The 16881-nt window shown below is 54.8% G+C and overlaps 3 protein-coding genes across 3 annotated transcripts; all 3 read right to left on the bottom strand.

Moving 5' to 3' along the window:
• Nucleotides 1-421: 421 nt before the first annotated feature.
• CPAR01_07013 (uncharacterized protein) lies at nt 422-3181 on the bottom strand (the record flags this gene model as incomplete). Its single annotated transcript, XM_060491284.1, has 2 exons — nt 422-1330; nt 1382-3181. The coding sequence occupies 2 exons, from the start codon at nt 3179-3181 to the stop codon at nt 422-424; spliced, it is 2709 nt and encodes a 902-aa protein (XP_060350158.1).
• An 806-nt stretch (nt 3182-3987) lies between these two features.
• CPAR01_07012 (glycosyltransferase family 28 domain-containing protein) lies at nt 3988-6922 on the bottom strand (the record flags this gene model as incomplete). Its single annotated transcript, XM_060491283.1, has 3 exons — nt 3988-4178; nt 4275-5986; nt 6048-6922. The coding sequence occupies 3 exons, from the start codon at nt 6920-6922 to the stop codon at nt 3988-3990; spliced, it is 2778 nt and encodes a 925-aa protein (XP_060350157.1).
• A 1697-nt stretch (nt 6923-8619) lies between these two features.
• Nucleotides 8620-16881, bottom strand: CPAR01_07011 (beta-ketoacyl synthase domain-containing protein; the record flags this gene model as incomplete). The annotated part of the gene is made up of 7 exons (XM_060491282.1): nt 8620-9471; nt 9534-14593; nt 14663-15139; nt 15208-16000; nt 16154-16422; nt 16494-16638; nt 16708-16881. 7 exons carry the CDS (start codon nt 16879-16881, stop codon nt 8620-8622), a joined length of 7770 nt encoding a protein of 2589 aa, XP_060350156.1.

Raw genomic sequence — 16881 nt, 5'->3', positions numbered from 1 at the left:
GGAGATGCTTGGCGAAGAGTAAGCGAGGTCAGCCAGGGACACTACGAGTTTTGAGTTCTCTGATATCTGCTAGCAACACCTCGACATGAGGGTCGCCAACTCTGCTATGCGGTATCGCGGGGACAAGAAAGGCAAAACTTAAAGCGAAATGTTTCCTTCATGGCTAAATAGCCGGCTACGTGCGATGAAAGACTGGACCAGGTCTAGGGCTTACGAGTTACGCATCACTTGACTTTACCACGCTCGTTAATGTATACCATTGATATCAATTGCCCATGCTCTAGATGTACACGTGTGCACTTCGTCATCCTCGTCGCTCCAATATAAGCACAGAGCTCGGGAGTGATACGTCGTTGGAATTAAGTTACCAAAGTCCCTAGGATCTCCTTCCAACAACCTTCCCGTCCTCGATTCCACGCCCCTACTGCGGAAAGAGAGGCAATTCTTTGACCGGCCATTCGTACTTGCGCTCATATTCAGTCTGAAATGTCCATTCACCAGACCCAACCATCTCCACCCTCTTGCCATCCTTGGTCGGCAAAACTACTTCCATCTCAGTGAGAGGTGGCACCACCACGTCGACCCTGAGTCGCAGACGCCCTTCTCCCTCGTCAGCCAACTTCCATGCGCAAGCAACCTTTCCATATGGCGTGACATGCTCGGCAGAAGCATTCGAAAACTCTGCACCCAGGATCGGCTCCGCTCTCGATCGCTTCCATCCAGGCTCCAGGCGTTGCAAGCCTGCAAGTCGTTCGACAAGGAACTTGGCAACCGCTCCAAAGGCGTAGTGATTGAAAGAGGTCATGTCGCCAGGGTTGATGGTGCCATCGGGCAACATACTATCCCAGCGCTCCCAAACCGTAGTTGCTCCCATGGTGACGGGGTACAGCCAGGAAGGACACTTGCGATTAAGGAGCATCGCATAGGCTACATCGCTATGACCAGTCCGAGTAAGAGCTTCGCAGATGTACGGTGTCCCAGCGAACCCGGTGCCGATCCTGAATCCGTTTCGGCGGACAATCTCTGCGAGCCGACTCCCTGCTCTGGCTGCCTGATTTTCCAAAATGAGATTGAAGCAGATAGCGAGGGCGTATGCCGTCTGCGAGTCTGACGTGAGACGTCCGTTGCTGCTGACGTACTCGTCCTGAAACTCCCGACGGGCGGCATCGGCTTCGTTCTGATAGCGTTCGGCGTCTTGAGGTTGTGACAAGAGCGCGGCAATCTTGGTGATGAGGTCAAGAGACCTGACGAGAAAGGCGTTGGCGACCAGAGGCGGATCGGTCACGGCCTTCATTGGCTCATCGGGAGGGGCGTTGGGGTCAAGCCAGTCCTAGAAATGTCAGTAAAAACATTCGCCCTCAGTACGTTCTCTTTAACCTACACCAAGCTGGAACAGGCCGAAATCCCATAAATGGGTAGAACCGGTCTTGTTCCGGGGAATCACATCTATCCAAGTCTTCATGGACTCGTATTGATCTCTCAAGATACCAAGATCGGCAGACTCTTCGTAAAGTGCCCACGGGGCAAGTATCACGACATCATGCCAAATCGCGTTGGCGCCAATCTTGCTCCAATTCTTCTGCCCGATGAGCACGTTCGGGCACACCATTGGAGGGACGCCGTCCAGAGCCTTTTGATCATGGGCAACATCGGCCAGCCAGTTCTTCAGAATGCCAAAGCAGTTGTAGATGAAGGTCGCAGTGGGCGCGAACAACGCCAAATCGCCCGTCCACCCCAGGCGCTCATCTCTTTGGGGGCAATCAGTCGGCACGGACAGGAAATTGCCGCGCATCGACCACCGGACGTTGCTGTAGAGCTTGTTCAAGTCGTTGTCGGAGCACGAAAAGTGACCGACCTCTTCCATATCCGTGTGACACACGCAGGCCTCAATCGCGTCTTTGAGATCTGGGGCGGTGGAAGGCCAGCCCTCGACTTGGACGTAACGGAAGCCGTGGAAGCTGAAGCGCGGCTCCCATGTTTCGCCGCTATCGTCGCCTTTGAGAGTATAGACATCCTCGGCCTTGCAGTCTCGCAAAGGTCTGGTCCCTAATTCCTCTTTCTCTAGGACTTCCGCGTGCAGTAGAGTGATTATGCTCCCTCGTTGACCTTTGACGTTGTTGATACGGATGAATCCGACCAGGTTCTGGCCGAAGTCCAAGATTGACTTGCCCGAAGGGGTCGTGATCAATTCCAATGGCTTCACATATTCAAGTCTCTTGACCGGTTCTCCGTAGCCGCAGATGAGGTCTGTCGTTTCCGGGAGCTGGGGAAGCACTTGGACGGTTTCCCATATCCCGGCAGGCGAATCACTGCGTGACCAACCCGAAATTTCCGCAGTAGCATCGTACTTTTCGCCGTCGTATATCTCTGCGAGCTTGACGGGCCCTCGGGTAGTCGTCCAGCTAACGTCGGTAACTACGATCTCAATGGAGCCATCCTCATAGGTGATCTCAAGCTGTGCAAGAGCCGCAGTGCGGGTGCCCCAAATACTTCGTTTGCCACCCTCGAAGCCAATACGACCATTAAACCATCCTTCGGCTAAGCGTACACCGATGCAATTCGACGCATTCGATGCAATGTGTGCCGTGACATCGTAAGTCTGGTACTGTAGCCTCCCGTCGTATGCCGTCCAACCAGGGGCCAAGAAGTAATCGCCAACTCTCTGGCCGTTGATCTCGGCTTCGTAGACACCCTGGGCCGTAGCGTAAAGCCGTGCAGAGCGCACTTTGCTCTTCGCTTCAAAGACTTTTCGGAACAAGTCCTCCGGTTGTGGGCTGTTCTTGCTATCTTCCGCCCACGGTGCTGAGATCAGATTGCCAGTCCAGTCGCTGCGGACTAAAAGACCAGTCTCAAAAGAGAATGGTTCGCTCCATGGCGAGAAGTCAGTTGCGTTTTCGTCCTTGGCTCTGATCTCTATCGAGTACGTTTGTCGTGACTGTATAACGATGTCTTCGGGCCATTCGGCTGACGATGAGCTGATCCCGTGGCTATCGGACGGGGCACTTATGACCGAATGAGAGCCATCAGGCTTCTGTATCTTGACTTCCCAACTGCCAAGGTTGAATTTCGAGGAGGCGTCACTGAAGCGCCAAGAGATCTGAGGACGTTCCACGTGAATACCGAGTGTGTATGGCTGTCGATAATGATCGACGCGTACGTCAACCACGCGAAGTCCTGCCATTGGAGTATGTCTGCGTCTCAGACTCGGTTCATAAAGCTGTAGATGTGATTGGAGGCTAGGAGTGAGTTAAGTTGCTTGGCTATAGAGAGAAGAGTCTTGAGAATTTGTTCTAAGTGATGTCTTGCGATCGACCGCAGGTGCCACGGCACCATATTTCAACCACTCGAATAGAAGTCATCGGTGTGATGATGTGACGAACGGACAAGCAGAGACCGACGAGTTGTCTGAGGTTTGTCTGGTGATGAGGTGTGGATGGCCGCTTTTCTGGAGCTTGATCCTGGGCAGAAGAGGGGCGCTCCGCACTATTGTGAGAATCACCAATCAGATATCCTCTCTACTCCGAAGTAAAGCCTCCAAAGTCCAAAATGGGATCTTTGAGACTTGAAGAATCGCCGGTGTTTTGCCAGCCCCTCACGTTAGCCTTCCGTCGTGGCCGAGCTAAGATCCGGTGGCTTCGACACATCATCGTTGCATCTGACCTTCTAGTCGACTCGGATTATCAGTTTGTCATGAAGGAGTTGAGATATTAGTTTCATGGCATGACTTCGTCAAATGTACACGAAAGTTGCGTAAATGGACGTGTCTTGTGGAGGAGCAGGAGTCTTAGTGTCTTCTGAGTCGTGACTTTCGCTACAGCTTGTCAAGGCATTGTAGCTTATAGATAGTAGAATGCGGAGAACGCAAATGGCCGACATCGAATATGATGCCTGATGATTAGCTACTATATTACAATGAGAAACCGATGCTAGACTGTAGAGTTGTACAACAAAAGAAATTTTGGGTATACATGTGTGCGGCCAGGTTCGTCATTGACCTGACAAGAACGTCTTCCACCGCTCTATTACCTCGTTCCTCTCCGCTTCCGTTGACCTCCTGAAATCATCGATACCCTGTCGTAATCGAATAAGCAGTACCTCGGCTTTGAGCGCCGTAAGCCTGTGTTTTGAGAATTCCTTTTCTATGCCCTTTAAGGTGTATCCAGGGAGACCAAAAATAGCTGCGCGGCTGTTAGCGTCCCTTTCATCAGAGTAACGGTACCTCGTTGTAACGGTTGGGTGGGGAAAGGGTCCAGATCAACACGCGATAGACTTACCAGCAAAGAGATTGAACGTAAACCCGCGACCAGCCTGATAAATACCCTTCCCGAACCCCTTGACTCCCTCCCTCTTGGCCCCCTCGTACGGCTTCATGACAACACCGCTAAACGCCTCCCACGTTCCCAAAACAAATTCCTTGCCCGACGTCCGCAGACCGCTCCCGAGACCGGTAATCTGATCCCGCCGCCGCACCTCGTGTCCGATGAACCCGTAAGAAGGGTAGTTGTGAAACCCGTTGGCAACATTGTAGCACACTGCCACCGGCGCTTTGAGACCAGCCTTGACAAGCTCGATACCGTAACGCCCCGTCGCGCGCGCGATCTCCGTCGGCCTGTTCCGTTTCTTGACGAGAGTCGCCACGGAGGACTTGCGTCTACCGCGTTCGTCGACGTTGTTAGCGTCCATCATGGCGATTTCGACGGCCGGGTCGGCGCACTGGAGGGACTTGGTCGCCATCTTCATGGCGATGGCGTTCATCTGCTTCGGGGTCATGCTGTGCGCCTTTGCTACGCGCTTTAGATGGCCATCTTCCCCGTCCTCTGTCTTGCCCTCTTGGCCCGGCTGGACGTCTGGTTCCTCGCTAGGTTCTGCCGAGGGTTCGCGCGTCGTGTTGCTCTCCTCTTCAGGCTGCTTCTCATGCATAGGGCGCTGCGCTTCGAGGTCGACCGCGTGCATCCGGTTTTGGGCGGCTTGGGGCGGGTGCTTCAGCCGGTGTGAGTAATCCGACGTCGCCACGCCGATATTCGTGAAGAAGCCCGATACCGCGGCTACAAGGCCGATAAGAGGGTGTTCGGCGCCCTCGTCGACATACCAGTGCTTGTGCTTCAACAGCTTGAAGTCGTGGGGCTTCATGTACCCCTTATCGACGAGGCACCCGACCGCGAAGTTACTCAAGTGCGCGCCCGTCTTTCTGTGTCGCCAGTTGGCTAGTCTCTCTGGGCAAATATCGCATCGCATCGTGTCGAGAGCCAGTCGTTCCTGAATATCCCTCGCGGTGTCCCCCGCGCCGTCCTCTTCCGCGATCCGCTCAGCCATCTGCTGCACCGCCACCTGGACCTCGGGCTTGAGCGCAAAGGTGATGCTAGCAGCCAGTGTTTCGGCCGTCATCTCCTTGAAGGGCACGGGAGCCGGGCCAGCGCCGGCACGGGCGATCATCTGGCCCCAGAAAGGCTGATCTCCAAAGAAGGGGACCACGACAGTAGGGCGTCCGCATGCAATTCCTGCCGCGGACGTGCCGGCGCCGCCATGGTGCACTACAGCCGAGACGCGCTTGAAGAGCCAGTCGTGCGGGCAGTTGCCGATGAGATAGACGTTGTCCGGGACGTCGTCGCCGCCACCGACACCGCCCCAGCCCTTGGAGACGATAGCGCGGACCCCGGCCTGTTCGACGGCTTTGAAGATGAGTTGGGTGAGAGCTTTGGGGTCGTCGACGACGATGGAGCCGAAGCCGATGTAGATTGGTGGTGGGCCGGCCTCGAGGAAGGCGGTGAGGTCTGCGGGGGGCGTGTACTTGTCGGCGAGAGGGAGAAAGGAGAAGCTGGTGATGTTGATGTGGGAGTCCCAGTCGGCGGGTTTGGGGATAAGAGACTCGGACCAGAGAAAGGTGTATGGGACACGAAGTCTGGGGAGGAGTTGGCATCCCCACAAGGGACTTATATGATCAAGGCCTAGCGTCTGAGTGCGGAACTTATTGATCAAGTCGCCAAGTCTAGTTGCATGTCAGTAACGAGTGAAAGGCTTCACAGACTGAGTGAGAATAAGTGACTGACCCTTGCCACGTCAAGAGTTCCATCATGATAAACGACAAATAGTTGGCGGCGCTCGTGTCGGCCTCACCATAACTCATCGAGGCCAGCGGGTGATGAAACGCTTGTGTTGGGCACCACGGCATTGTGAAGACCATGTGAAGTGGGATACCGAGCTTCTCAGCGCAGTGGATGTGAGCCATCGATGGGGGGTTGGCGATAATCGCATCAGCGACGAAAAGATCATCCGCATTCAACACCGTAGCAGCCGTCGTTCGTTCGCCCATGCCATCTCCTGCCTCTATACAACTCCTCCACGCGCCGTTAATAATTTCGGCCATCTCTTTCCTGCGCTGCTTGATGTCTCCAGCCTTGACGCTCTCTCGGCTGGGAAGCAGTCCAGGGTTCTTGACCATATAAGCCATGAGCGCCTCCGGGTCGCCGCCAATGCTGAAAAACTCGACGCCATTGGACTCCACAAAGTTCTTGAAAACGGGGTGCGTGCAGATGCGGACTCGATGGCCGTAGGGCTCTTTCATGAGAAGCTGCGCAATGGGGATGAATGGCTGGACATCGCCGCGGGATCCGACAATATGTATCGCGATGTTGAGCCGCGGGCTCTTTGAGGGCGGGTGCTGCTGCAGATTCTGCAGGATGACGCTGCTGCGTCGCCGTAGCCGGGCCTGTTCGAATTCTTCATCGTAGTCGCCAGAGTGCGGTCTGAATGCTCCTTCAAAATCGCGAAGCCAGTGGGCAAGCTTTTGCGGATTCTCGTGAAATCTCACTCTGACGCGTCCATCGTTGCCGACGTTGCCGGATGTGGCCGTCTCTGAGCGACCGCCGTCCCCCAACGCAATGTGGCCCAGTCCCTTTGACTTTACGCGTGTGAGTGCTGCCATATTGGAGAAAGAGGAAAAAACGGCTTCAACTCAATGGAGCCCTCCCCAGACCAGACCCCAGTGAGCTGGGCTGGTTATGTGATGGATGGATCCAGTTCCCAAACGGAGTCGATGCTTTGATCAGTCCAGACCTTCTAATGCGACGTCCGATGAGATGAGAAACGAGCCCATGTAAGCATATATGAGTTTGTACGAGCTCTGAAGGCTTGAGATGAACTAGCAAATTCCATCTCTTGCCGCACTGCCGCTGACTCGGGGAACAATCACGTGTGTCATTCCCGCTCTCCGAGACTTCCCACCCACTCAGTGCCACCAGAACGGCAGAAATCCCCCATTTCCCGCTGCTTTCATCGGCGTTGTTTATCCCTAAAACGTCATAGAGGGGCTGTTCTTTTGCAGATTAGCGTCGAATGGAAATGAGGTTACCATGCAGATTTACGAATGGGACTTTAGGTTTACGCCGTTTGCAGTTAGCCCCCTTGGCTCGCCCTTTTTCTGTGGAACTCTGTTTTTCTCGTGCCGTGGTGGTCCTCTCGGTCTCGCCTTTCTGTCACATTTTCTCTCTTATCTGGCAGCTCTGGGCATCTCTGGCTGCCCGTTTAGGCCCCTTGGTGGTACTGTAGTCGCGCGTATAGTGGCTGGCCTGGTGGCCTGTTACGCGCATTCATCTGGTTCCATTGGGGGCGAGGCAGAATGGAACAAATGCCATTCGAGTTTCAGAGATCCCGGTTCCGTTCAATGTTCTTTCTGGGGTCCAAAGGAATTGCTATCATCCCCCCCATCCAGGGTCTCCATTCAGTGGACATCTTTGTCTCCGTCTTTCAGTCACAAAGCCTGTCGTATGCCTTGGCAACCGTGGTAACTCGAGACTCAAATGACCTCTTCCAGGCTTCCAGAGTCTTCCGAAGATGCAACAACCGGATTGTTGCTCGGGACCCAGGCCTGAACGGAGTGCTCGGGCGACAAAACCTCGGCAGTCCAGCTGGGCTATTGTAGGTAACCCCATGCCGCAGATCGGGCACATCGGCGGTCCGTCTCCCGTCTTCACAGACCAATTCACCGAGACTCCGTTCAGTGCTGAGGAAGTTTCCGTTTCCTTCGCCCGCTTGTGACCTGCCAGCTCTAGCCAGCTCGGGGCCATCTCTATGGACGAAACCCCGGGCCTTGAGATCGGAAAACACCGCAACGCATCTCCCAGCTGACCCGGAATGTTCGGCGAGTCTGGCACCGGGCTTGCCGCTTGTTGATGCACCTTACAGGTTTTCAGCATCAATCTGCTGTCCAAGGTGGTGGCTAGCGGCACTTCTGGTCGGTACCAACACAGAACATGCACTTTTTACACATTTTTTGCTACGGGCCTGGCCCCTGGAAACCGAGCAAACGTCAAAGTCAATTGCGTTATTTAGCCTGTTCGAGATGCTAATCAAGATGCCAACCAGAACAACGATTGTACTCCCCAGAGGCCGTGACATTAAGTACAATGCAAACTTAATCATGTCTCATCAATCATAACAGGCAGAAAAGACGCGAAACAAATAGAGGGGATCAAAAAATGAGGAATAAATCAACCAGAAAAGCAGAGCACAGCAGAGTACCCCGTAGCATCCAAAATCCAGCAAAAAAGCCACCCGCGCCGAAGAAATCGCCTAGAGAAAACACAAAAAGTTGAGGCCGCCAAGGCAACTCGGTCTCGGTTACTAATCAGCAAATCGCTGCCTGAGACTGCTCTTATTCGTAGCGAGCACCGCTAACTGCGCGATGCTCGAGTTATTCGTAATGTCAAAGACAGATACCTCGGCCCCAAGCTCCTTCATCAGCCATGACCGGAGCTCAACCGCCGTCAGCGAGTCGATGCCGTACGCGTGAAGCGGTTTGGATGTCTCAAGATTGAGCGCGTCGATGCTGAGCATCCGCGCAATCTTAAGAAGGAGGGCGTCGAGCACAATCTTTTCGGCTTCTTCCAGTGAAGACGCGCATTGCAGGTGTGCTTTGTGGTTGATGCCCTTGTTCGCATCATCTCCTCTCTCTGCATCGTCCGTCTCTGTGAGTCGCAGGTGGCTAAACAGAGGATCTTCTCCCCACGTCTGCGTCTGGTACCCCTCCGCAGCTGTCTCTTGCGGCAGCCAGAGGCGAGGGATAACTTGCGCCCTCGTCGTTTCCTGGGATGTAACAGCACTGGCCGGGCGGCAATGATAATCTAGCACGGCATAGAGCTCGTCCGCGGTGATGTGAGTCCATCCTGCAGATGAGAGGTAGTCCCAGAGTTCTGGCTTCTCTGCCACATAACCAACGCCACGGATGATCGGAAGGTCTATCGAAACGGCGTTGACGCCCTTAAAGACGAGATGATGCGCAAAAGCGTCTTGGAATGTTCCTCCTGCGGCGTAGTTGGCCTGCTCGGGGCTTCCTGTCACTCCCACAGTCGACGAGAGGAAGACGAAGAAGTCCATCTTGTCGCCGAGGGCGTTGTACAGGTTCCAGGATGCCTGCACCTTGGGCTGTACGGCTGCCTTCCAATTGTCGAGCGACATGTTCTCGAGAAGATTGTCCTTTATGCAGATTAGTATCGACGACCCTTCGAGCAGAACAGAGCATCAGTTATTCAACTTACTTGGAGCACCATGGAACCTTGGATGCATCCCTTGATGGGAGGAAGGGTAGTAGCAAGCTCAGCCAGAACAGTTTGTAGAGCACCGGCATCCGTCACATCGCAGGCCGGAGTGACCACATTATCACACACAGCCTCGAGCTCAGAAAGCAGCTCAATTGCAGCTTTCTCCACTGCGCCACGTCTCGAAAGGAGGATGAGGTTCTTGGCCCCTCGACAGGCCATCCATCGCGCGACGGACCTCCCAAGTCCACCTAGACCTCCAACAATCACGTACGACGCCTGGGGATCGAAGCTGCTAAGGGACTTCCGGCTCGGCACGACGGGTATCATGTCGTCATCGCGTGGTTCGAGAACGATCTTGACGGTATTCTGATCTTCAGACTGCGTCCGGCGAAACGCGTCGCCGACCTGGGAGAAACTATAGATCGCGGTTGGCGAGGGGCGGCTGATATTCTTCCAGTTGGCAAAGACAATGTCGACCGTGTGCTGAAATATGGTCTCGGTACAGGTCAGGTCGAATGCGAGGCAAGAGATAAGATCGAAGGACTCGAGACGGATGTTACGGCCTCGCGGGATACGTGTGTTGGAGATTCCGTCAACTGAGCCTATGTAAACAATGCGTCCGAATGGTGCGATGCAGTCGATGACGCCGTCGTTGAGGTCATCGACCACCGTAATAAGAACATTAATGCCACGCCTCTTGACCAACTTCTGCTGTGCAGACCGCATTGACAAGTCACGGCTGCTGAAGACGTGATCTTCCGGGATACCGCATACCTTGACCAGTTCATCTCGCTCTGACTGATTCCTCACGGTTGTGTACACCTCAGCTTTTTGAAGCTGAGCGACCTGCACGAATGCCTTTCCGATACTGGAACATGCGCCGTGTACCATGACAGAGTTGCCCTCACGAATGGAGCCGAACTCGCAGAGGACAGCGTAGGCCGTTGTGTAGTCGACGGGCAAGACCGCGCCATCAGCGAACGACACTCCATCAGGCAGCTTCGCGAGCAAGCCGTCCGTAGATCGAACATGGGTCTTCATGGTGCCCGACACCGCGAGTCCAAAGACCTTGTCCCCAACCTGGAACCTAGAGGCAGGCCCAGACTTTGTGACTATGCCAGAAGCCTCTAGACCCAGAGGTGAGTCTTCTGCCTTGCCGAGGACTGAGGAGACGTCACTGGTGCTCACTCCACAAGCCATGACCTTGAACTCGACATCGTGGTCTCCAAGTGGTGTGTCGGTCAGAGCGTCTTCCTCGAAGCGAAGTGAGTCAAGTTGGCCAACGTCTCCGACCTGAAGGTGCAGCGAACGAGAGGCTTCGTCTTTCAAAAGCTTGTTCTCAATGCTCACGACGCCAGTCTGGTTTTGAATGTGATCGGTCATGTAATCTGCCTCAACGAGGCGAGATACGTGAACCACATCGTCAATCACCCTGAATGAGTTCTCGACGCTGTCTTGTGCTGCTGCAAGAACCTGGACGCACCTGGCGGCAATGAGCTCTTCGTCGGCATTCTGTTCGAAAGAGAGAGTGAGGAAATTGACATCTGGCCTCTCTGAGCGAACCACTCTAGCCAGGCCGGTTACCAACTCGGAATCCGGGTCGGGCGCAGTGGACGTACCGCCACGAGTCACCCAAAGGATATTTTTGCTCTTGGTCAGTATGCGCTTGAAGCTGTTAAAGGTCTCCTCGTCCATATCCTTCAAAGCAGCATGGTCCAGTTCGGAGAGTACCACACACGTCGCGCTAGCCAGGCTCTTGTCAGCCAAGGACGTGATAGTTGCGATTTCGCAACCACCTTCTTGACCGATTGACTGCACCACCTTTGCTGCCAGCTCGTTCTGAGTGGGCGACTCGCTGGTCAGAATGTAGTACGATGAAGGAGAACATGCCACTATCTCCGTTGTGGGGTTACTGGACACCAGGATCGAGCTCATCTGATGCGGGGATGAAGCGAAATCGTCAAAGACAGCATCGAGCCCACTGAAACCAGAAGCTCGAAGATGGGTATCCCATGAATTGGGAGACATCAACGGACCCCAGACACGGTCCTTGTCCTCTGAAAGCCACCACCCGTGCAGCGTGCCGAAGCAAAAGCTTCCCAGCAGGATCTCAGTGTTCGTGATCTCAAAGAGGAGAAGCTTTCCGCCAGGTTTGAGCAACTTCCTAGCATTGACGAGGGTCTCGTCAATCTTCTTCGTAGCGTGCAAGACGTTCGCCGCAATAATGAGATCATACTTGTCGGCCTCGAAGCCCTGGCTCAGGGGGTCATTCTCGACATTGAGCACGCGGAATCCCATTCGTCCGACCTCATCCTTGAAGTTTTCCTTGGCTTGTTCGAAGAACGACGGCGAGATGTCGGTGAAATCGTAGTGCCCGTACCGACGTCCGCTGCCTCGTGTCAACGTCGCCATGGCAGGACGCGTGGCGCCACCTGTGCCGGCGCCAATCTCGAGGATTTCCATGTTAGGGTTCTTGTGCGCCATGATGTCGAGGTAGCTACAAAGCTGAGCGTAGCATCTCTTGGAGCCGAGACCGTTGCTGTAGACATCCTCTGCCAGCTTATCTTTGAAGATGACGTCCAAGGGATCGCGGTCTCCGGTGAGGATACTCGAGAGGGCCTGGCCGACGGCGATGATAAGCTTACCTTCCGATGCGTTGCCATTCAAGACTTTGGCTTCGAGTTGTTCAACACTCTCACTTGCGGGACCGTCCGAGTGCTGACGGGCGACGTGTTGGAACCACTTGACATACCGCTGGTGGTACCAGGTCATCTTGCCGATGGACTCTTGGGTAAGAGATTTTACGCAACGGCGCATGTAAGCAAGGCACAGCGCCTCGCAGTCCAGCATCCAGGTAGATGGGTCATCCTCCTGCGTTAGAGGCAGTTGGAAAAGTTGTGAAGCCTGCTGCTTCGTCAGGAAATTCGGATCAGGCTTCCAGGACACGTTGAAAGCCGGATGAACCATCGCCTGAGAGTTGTCCTTGGACGGCCCATTCGAGATAGTCTTGAAGACAAGGCCAGACATTTGTACCATCTCGTCACCTTGTTCCAGATGTGTAGCCCTCACGTCCGAGACCACCTCGCTGCGCCCTTTGACTCGAGTGTCAGCAAACACACTGTATGAGTTATGAGACAGGCTCGATCGCGCCGAAATCCAGCCATCAGCCAGGTACGTGGGCACTCTAGTTGCCCCGGCGTATTTGGAGCTGAAGACCAGAGCGACGAGATTGGCATGTACGACGCCATCGAGAGTAGCTGGGTGCACCAAGTGCGGCTCAACATACTGGTGTGGCATCGACTTCTCGATCTTGTCCACTGGAGAATGGAGCGTTGCTACCATGCTAAGGTCTTGTCCAAGACGGACGTCGCTCAGAGTCTGGAAGGTTGGACCAAAGTTCAACCCAGAATCCGCGAAGCTGCGATACAACTTGTCGACAGAAATCTCCGTCGCGCAGCCATCATGAATGCTCTCTTCAGGTCCCCTAAGTGCGAGTCGATCACCCGACTCGTACTCAGTCTGCACGAAACCGTGGCAGTGCTCCCTCCACGCGCCATCTTGCATGGTCCAGAGCTGGAATTCTCGCCATGTCGAAACGACGGAGTGGCTATTCTCCCGGTGCTGACGGAGGTAAAACTGAGATTCGACACCATTGGCATCATCGGGTACTCGCAGGGCCCGCTCAAATGACACATCTCTCAGTCTGAACCCCTTCAAGACCTTGCTCTTATCGGCAATCTGCCGGCTCGCCTCGATAGCCATGGCAAGCATACCGGCCGCAGGATATAAGACATCTCCAGAAACCTTGTGATCTTCGATCCAAGGATTCTCCGAAAGTCGGATGTAATTGCGCCACACCGCATTATTCTCGTTGAAACCCGCCATTGGAGCTCCAAGTAGCTCGTGCCGGCCCACAGGTCTTTTGCGGTAGTCGTCGCTCAACGTGCTCTGTACCCAGTACTCTTTCGAGTGGTCAAAAGGGTAAGAGGGCAGATTGGTGAGCATGAGTGGTTTTGGCCCATGAGGCTCGTCTGCGTCGTTGACCTGCGCCAGGTTGACATTGTAGCCGTGGCAGAAGAGATTTCCGACGGATTCCAGTGCAGTCTCGACGCCCGGCTTCTGTCGGATAAGAAGGGAGTGATAGTCAACCTTGGCGTTGCCGTGGACCTGTTTGACTGTGCTGAAGAGCGGTCCCTTGAGAGCGCTGTGAGGGCCAATTTCCAAGAAGTCGGTGATGGGTTCGAAGGGGAATTCCTCTTCACAGTCACTGTTCACAGCACCATTCACGTGGCCATTGACAAATCCGTTGACGAGACCATTGACATGTCCGTCAACATGTCCGTTGATCTTGGGTACTTCAGAACCCTTGAGCATCTCTGTGACCGACTCGGTAAACCGGACTGGCGATACCAAGTTCTTGACCCAGTACTCAGGTCGTCGAAGTTGCGAGGGGAGTATTGGCACTCCCATCGTCGAAGAGTAGAACCGAGGCTTCACAGAGCTTCTCAAAGCACCCTGTTGAAGATCTCCCATAGCCTCCAGGTACTCATCAGCCATGGCCTTCATGTACTGCGAATGGTACGCAATCTCGACGTTGAGCTTCCTCGCGAACACCTTTTCGGCGCTTAGCAGCTGGACCAGGGCGTCAATCTTTTCAGCATCACCGCTGACGGTATGACTATCCACGCTGTTCATGCAAGCAATTTCTAGGGTACCTTCGCCGCCAAGTTGCTGATTCACGCGATCGATGGCGTCTTGCGTGGCGGCTTTGCTCAGACCGACGGCAGCCATGCCCGTACTCGGCCGAGAAGCTGAGCGCGCGAGCTTGGCGCTCAGCTTACCGCGGAAGTAGGCGATTTTCCAGGCTGCTTGTCGTGAGATTGCGCCAGCGGCGTAGGCTGCGGCGACTTCACCGGATGAATGTCCTGTGATGGCATGTGGGTAGACGTCCCAAGTGGAGAGAAGGTCAATCATGGCAACCTGCAGAGCAGTGCATATGGGTTGGCAGAATTCGGGGTCGTTAATTCGAGAGGAAGTCTTTGACTTTGATAATTCGACTAGTTTTCGACAATAATCAGTACGAGGTCTCACACCACTGGTCCAAAATGTTGGACGGCAAGACTTACACGTTAAGGACCAATTACAACCGAGATCATTTAGATACCGATCAGCCGCCAACAGACTCTCTTGAAAGGCGCGGTACGCCAACAGGTCCATGCCCATCGTCGCCCATTGCGCTCCCTGGCCAGTAAAGACAAACGCAAGCCGCGGATTGGTCTTTGCTCGTATGGGAGTAGCCGCATTCCCCTCGAGAGACTTTTCTAACTGTGCCGGCGAGCTGGCGATACTAAACGTCCTCCAGGAATGACGGGTCCGCCTACAGGCCAGTGTGTAGCTTAGGTCCCTCAAAAACCGCAGCTGGGCGGATTCTCCGACGATCTGGGCCGCTTTCGTTGCAAGATAGTCCCTGTATCCGTCTCGTAACCGAGAAACGGCATCCTGGTCGTTTGCCGACAAGACAAAGAGACGTGGGGCGTCTTCAGTGTCAAAATCGTCTAGATGGATCCCGCTATCCGATGGGCGGTGGAATCCATTAACGCGGCCTGTGTCGTTGTGACAGAAACGTCAGCGTGTGCCCATCGAGCCTGGCGTAATAAGAATAAGAACTTACCCGTCCCATTCACTAAAGGTGCGTCTAGTTGTCTGGGAATCTTGGGGATCGTCTCCGTGCGATGGTTCCCGACCAGACGGAAGCTCTTGAGGAAATGGAGCGCATCATCCATCACTACGTGGGCATTACTGCCACCAACGCCAAACGAGTTCACGGACATGCGGCGCAGGCCACGCTGCGGCCACGCCGTTGGTTTTGTGGGAAACCTCAAGTTCCACGCGTCCTGGATCTTTGGGTTGCGCTTCTCGAACCAAATGTTCCCGGGAATAACGCCGCTCTCTAGCGTCAAGACACCCTTGATCACGGCCGCTACGCCCGCAGCGCCCTCCAAGTGTCCAACATTGCTCTTCAGCGCACCCACGTACAGCGGCTCGTCCGCAGACCGATGAGGCGCAAAGATCTCAGCAAGGGCGCTCGCCTCAATGGGATCGCCGACGGGAGTACCCGTGCCATGGGCCTCGGCGAACCGCGTGAGCGAAGGGTCCAAGTTGGCCCGCTCGTAGACGTGCTTGATGAGCGCGACCTGGCCCCTTTTCGTCGGCTGCGTGATGCCGGGCGATCGGCCGTCCTGGTTCGTGGAAGAGTTCCGGATGACGGCGCGGATGACGTCCCCGTCCCGAATGGCATCCGATACCCGCTTTAAGACCAGGGCCCCGAACCCTTCGCCGCGGGAGTATCCGTTGGCCCGGTGGTCAAAGCTGTATGACTTGCCGTCCGGACCCAGAACGCCCGCCGCGTCTAGCTTTAGTGTCATCTCGGGAGTCAGGATAAGGTTGCACCCGCCCACGACGGCCTAGTACATGATGACGGGGTGGTTAGCCAAGAGCCCGGCTTGCAGACGGCGGGGGAGAGGAGGAGGGGCGTGGTTTGGTTGGCTTCAGTGTCACCGCCCCTGGAGATGAAAGGGACTTTGGTGAAATTACATGCATGAGAAAAAGAGCCTCACCATGTTGACTTCACGAAGTTTGAGACTCATGCATGCTTCGTGCACGGCCACCAGACTGCTTGAGCAGGCCGTGTCTACTGTTACACTCGGGCCCCGAAAGTCGAAGAACCACGAGACTCTGTTGCTGAGCATACTGGCTACCGTGCCCAGGGCTGAGTATTTATTCGGAATATCCAAGTCTTTCGCTATGTGATCATTGTAATCGGCCGTGAAGCAGCCGACGTATACGCCGGTCTGGGTTCCGGCAACAGTATCGAGAGGTATTCCGGCTTCGTGAAAAGTCAGTATTCAGGCCAACTTCCAATATCAAAGCATCGAAAATTGGAATGTCTCTTCGTACCATTTTCGAGAGCCTTGTATACACTCTCCAACATTCCTCGCTGTTGAGGATCGATACTTCGTGCTTCTGTGGGTGTGATAGAGAAAAACGGCGCGTCAAATGCTGATATGCTGCCCTTGAGAAAGTGGCCATGACGGACTCGTGTCTAAATTAAAGCGCTGCAAGTCAGTTTTCGTCGCATAAACTTTGCATAACGCGAAGCGGGAACACGCACGGCGCCGCTCCTGTCGGCATCCGGATGCCAAAATGCCTCTGCATTGTATCTCTCCCGCGGGACTTCCGTGCGAGCTGACCTCCCGGCGAGTAACGACTCGTAGAACCGCTCTGGCGTATCGCCGTCCCCTGGAAGCCTCGCGCTGAGCCCAACAATGGCGATGGGATCTCCCAT

The sequence above is a fragment of the Colletotrichum paranaense genome (assembly GCF_030867605.1).
Source record: "Colletotrichum paranaense strain IMI 384185 chromosome Unknown Scaffold_5.1, whole genome shotgun sequence".
NCBI lineage: Eukaryota > Fungi > Ascomycota > Sordariomycetes > Glomerellales > Glomerellaceae > Colletotrichum > Colletotrichum paranaense.
This window is presented reverse-complemented; position numbering and strand designations above follow the sequence as displayed.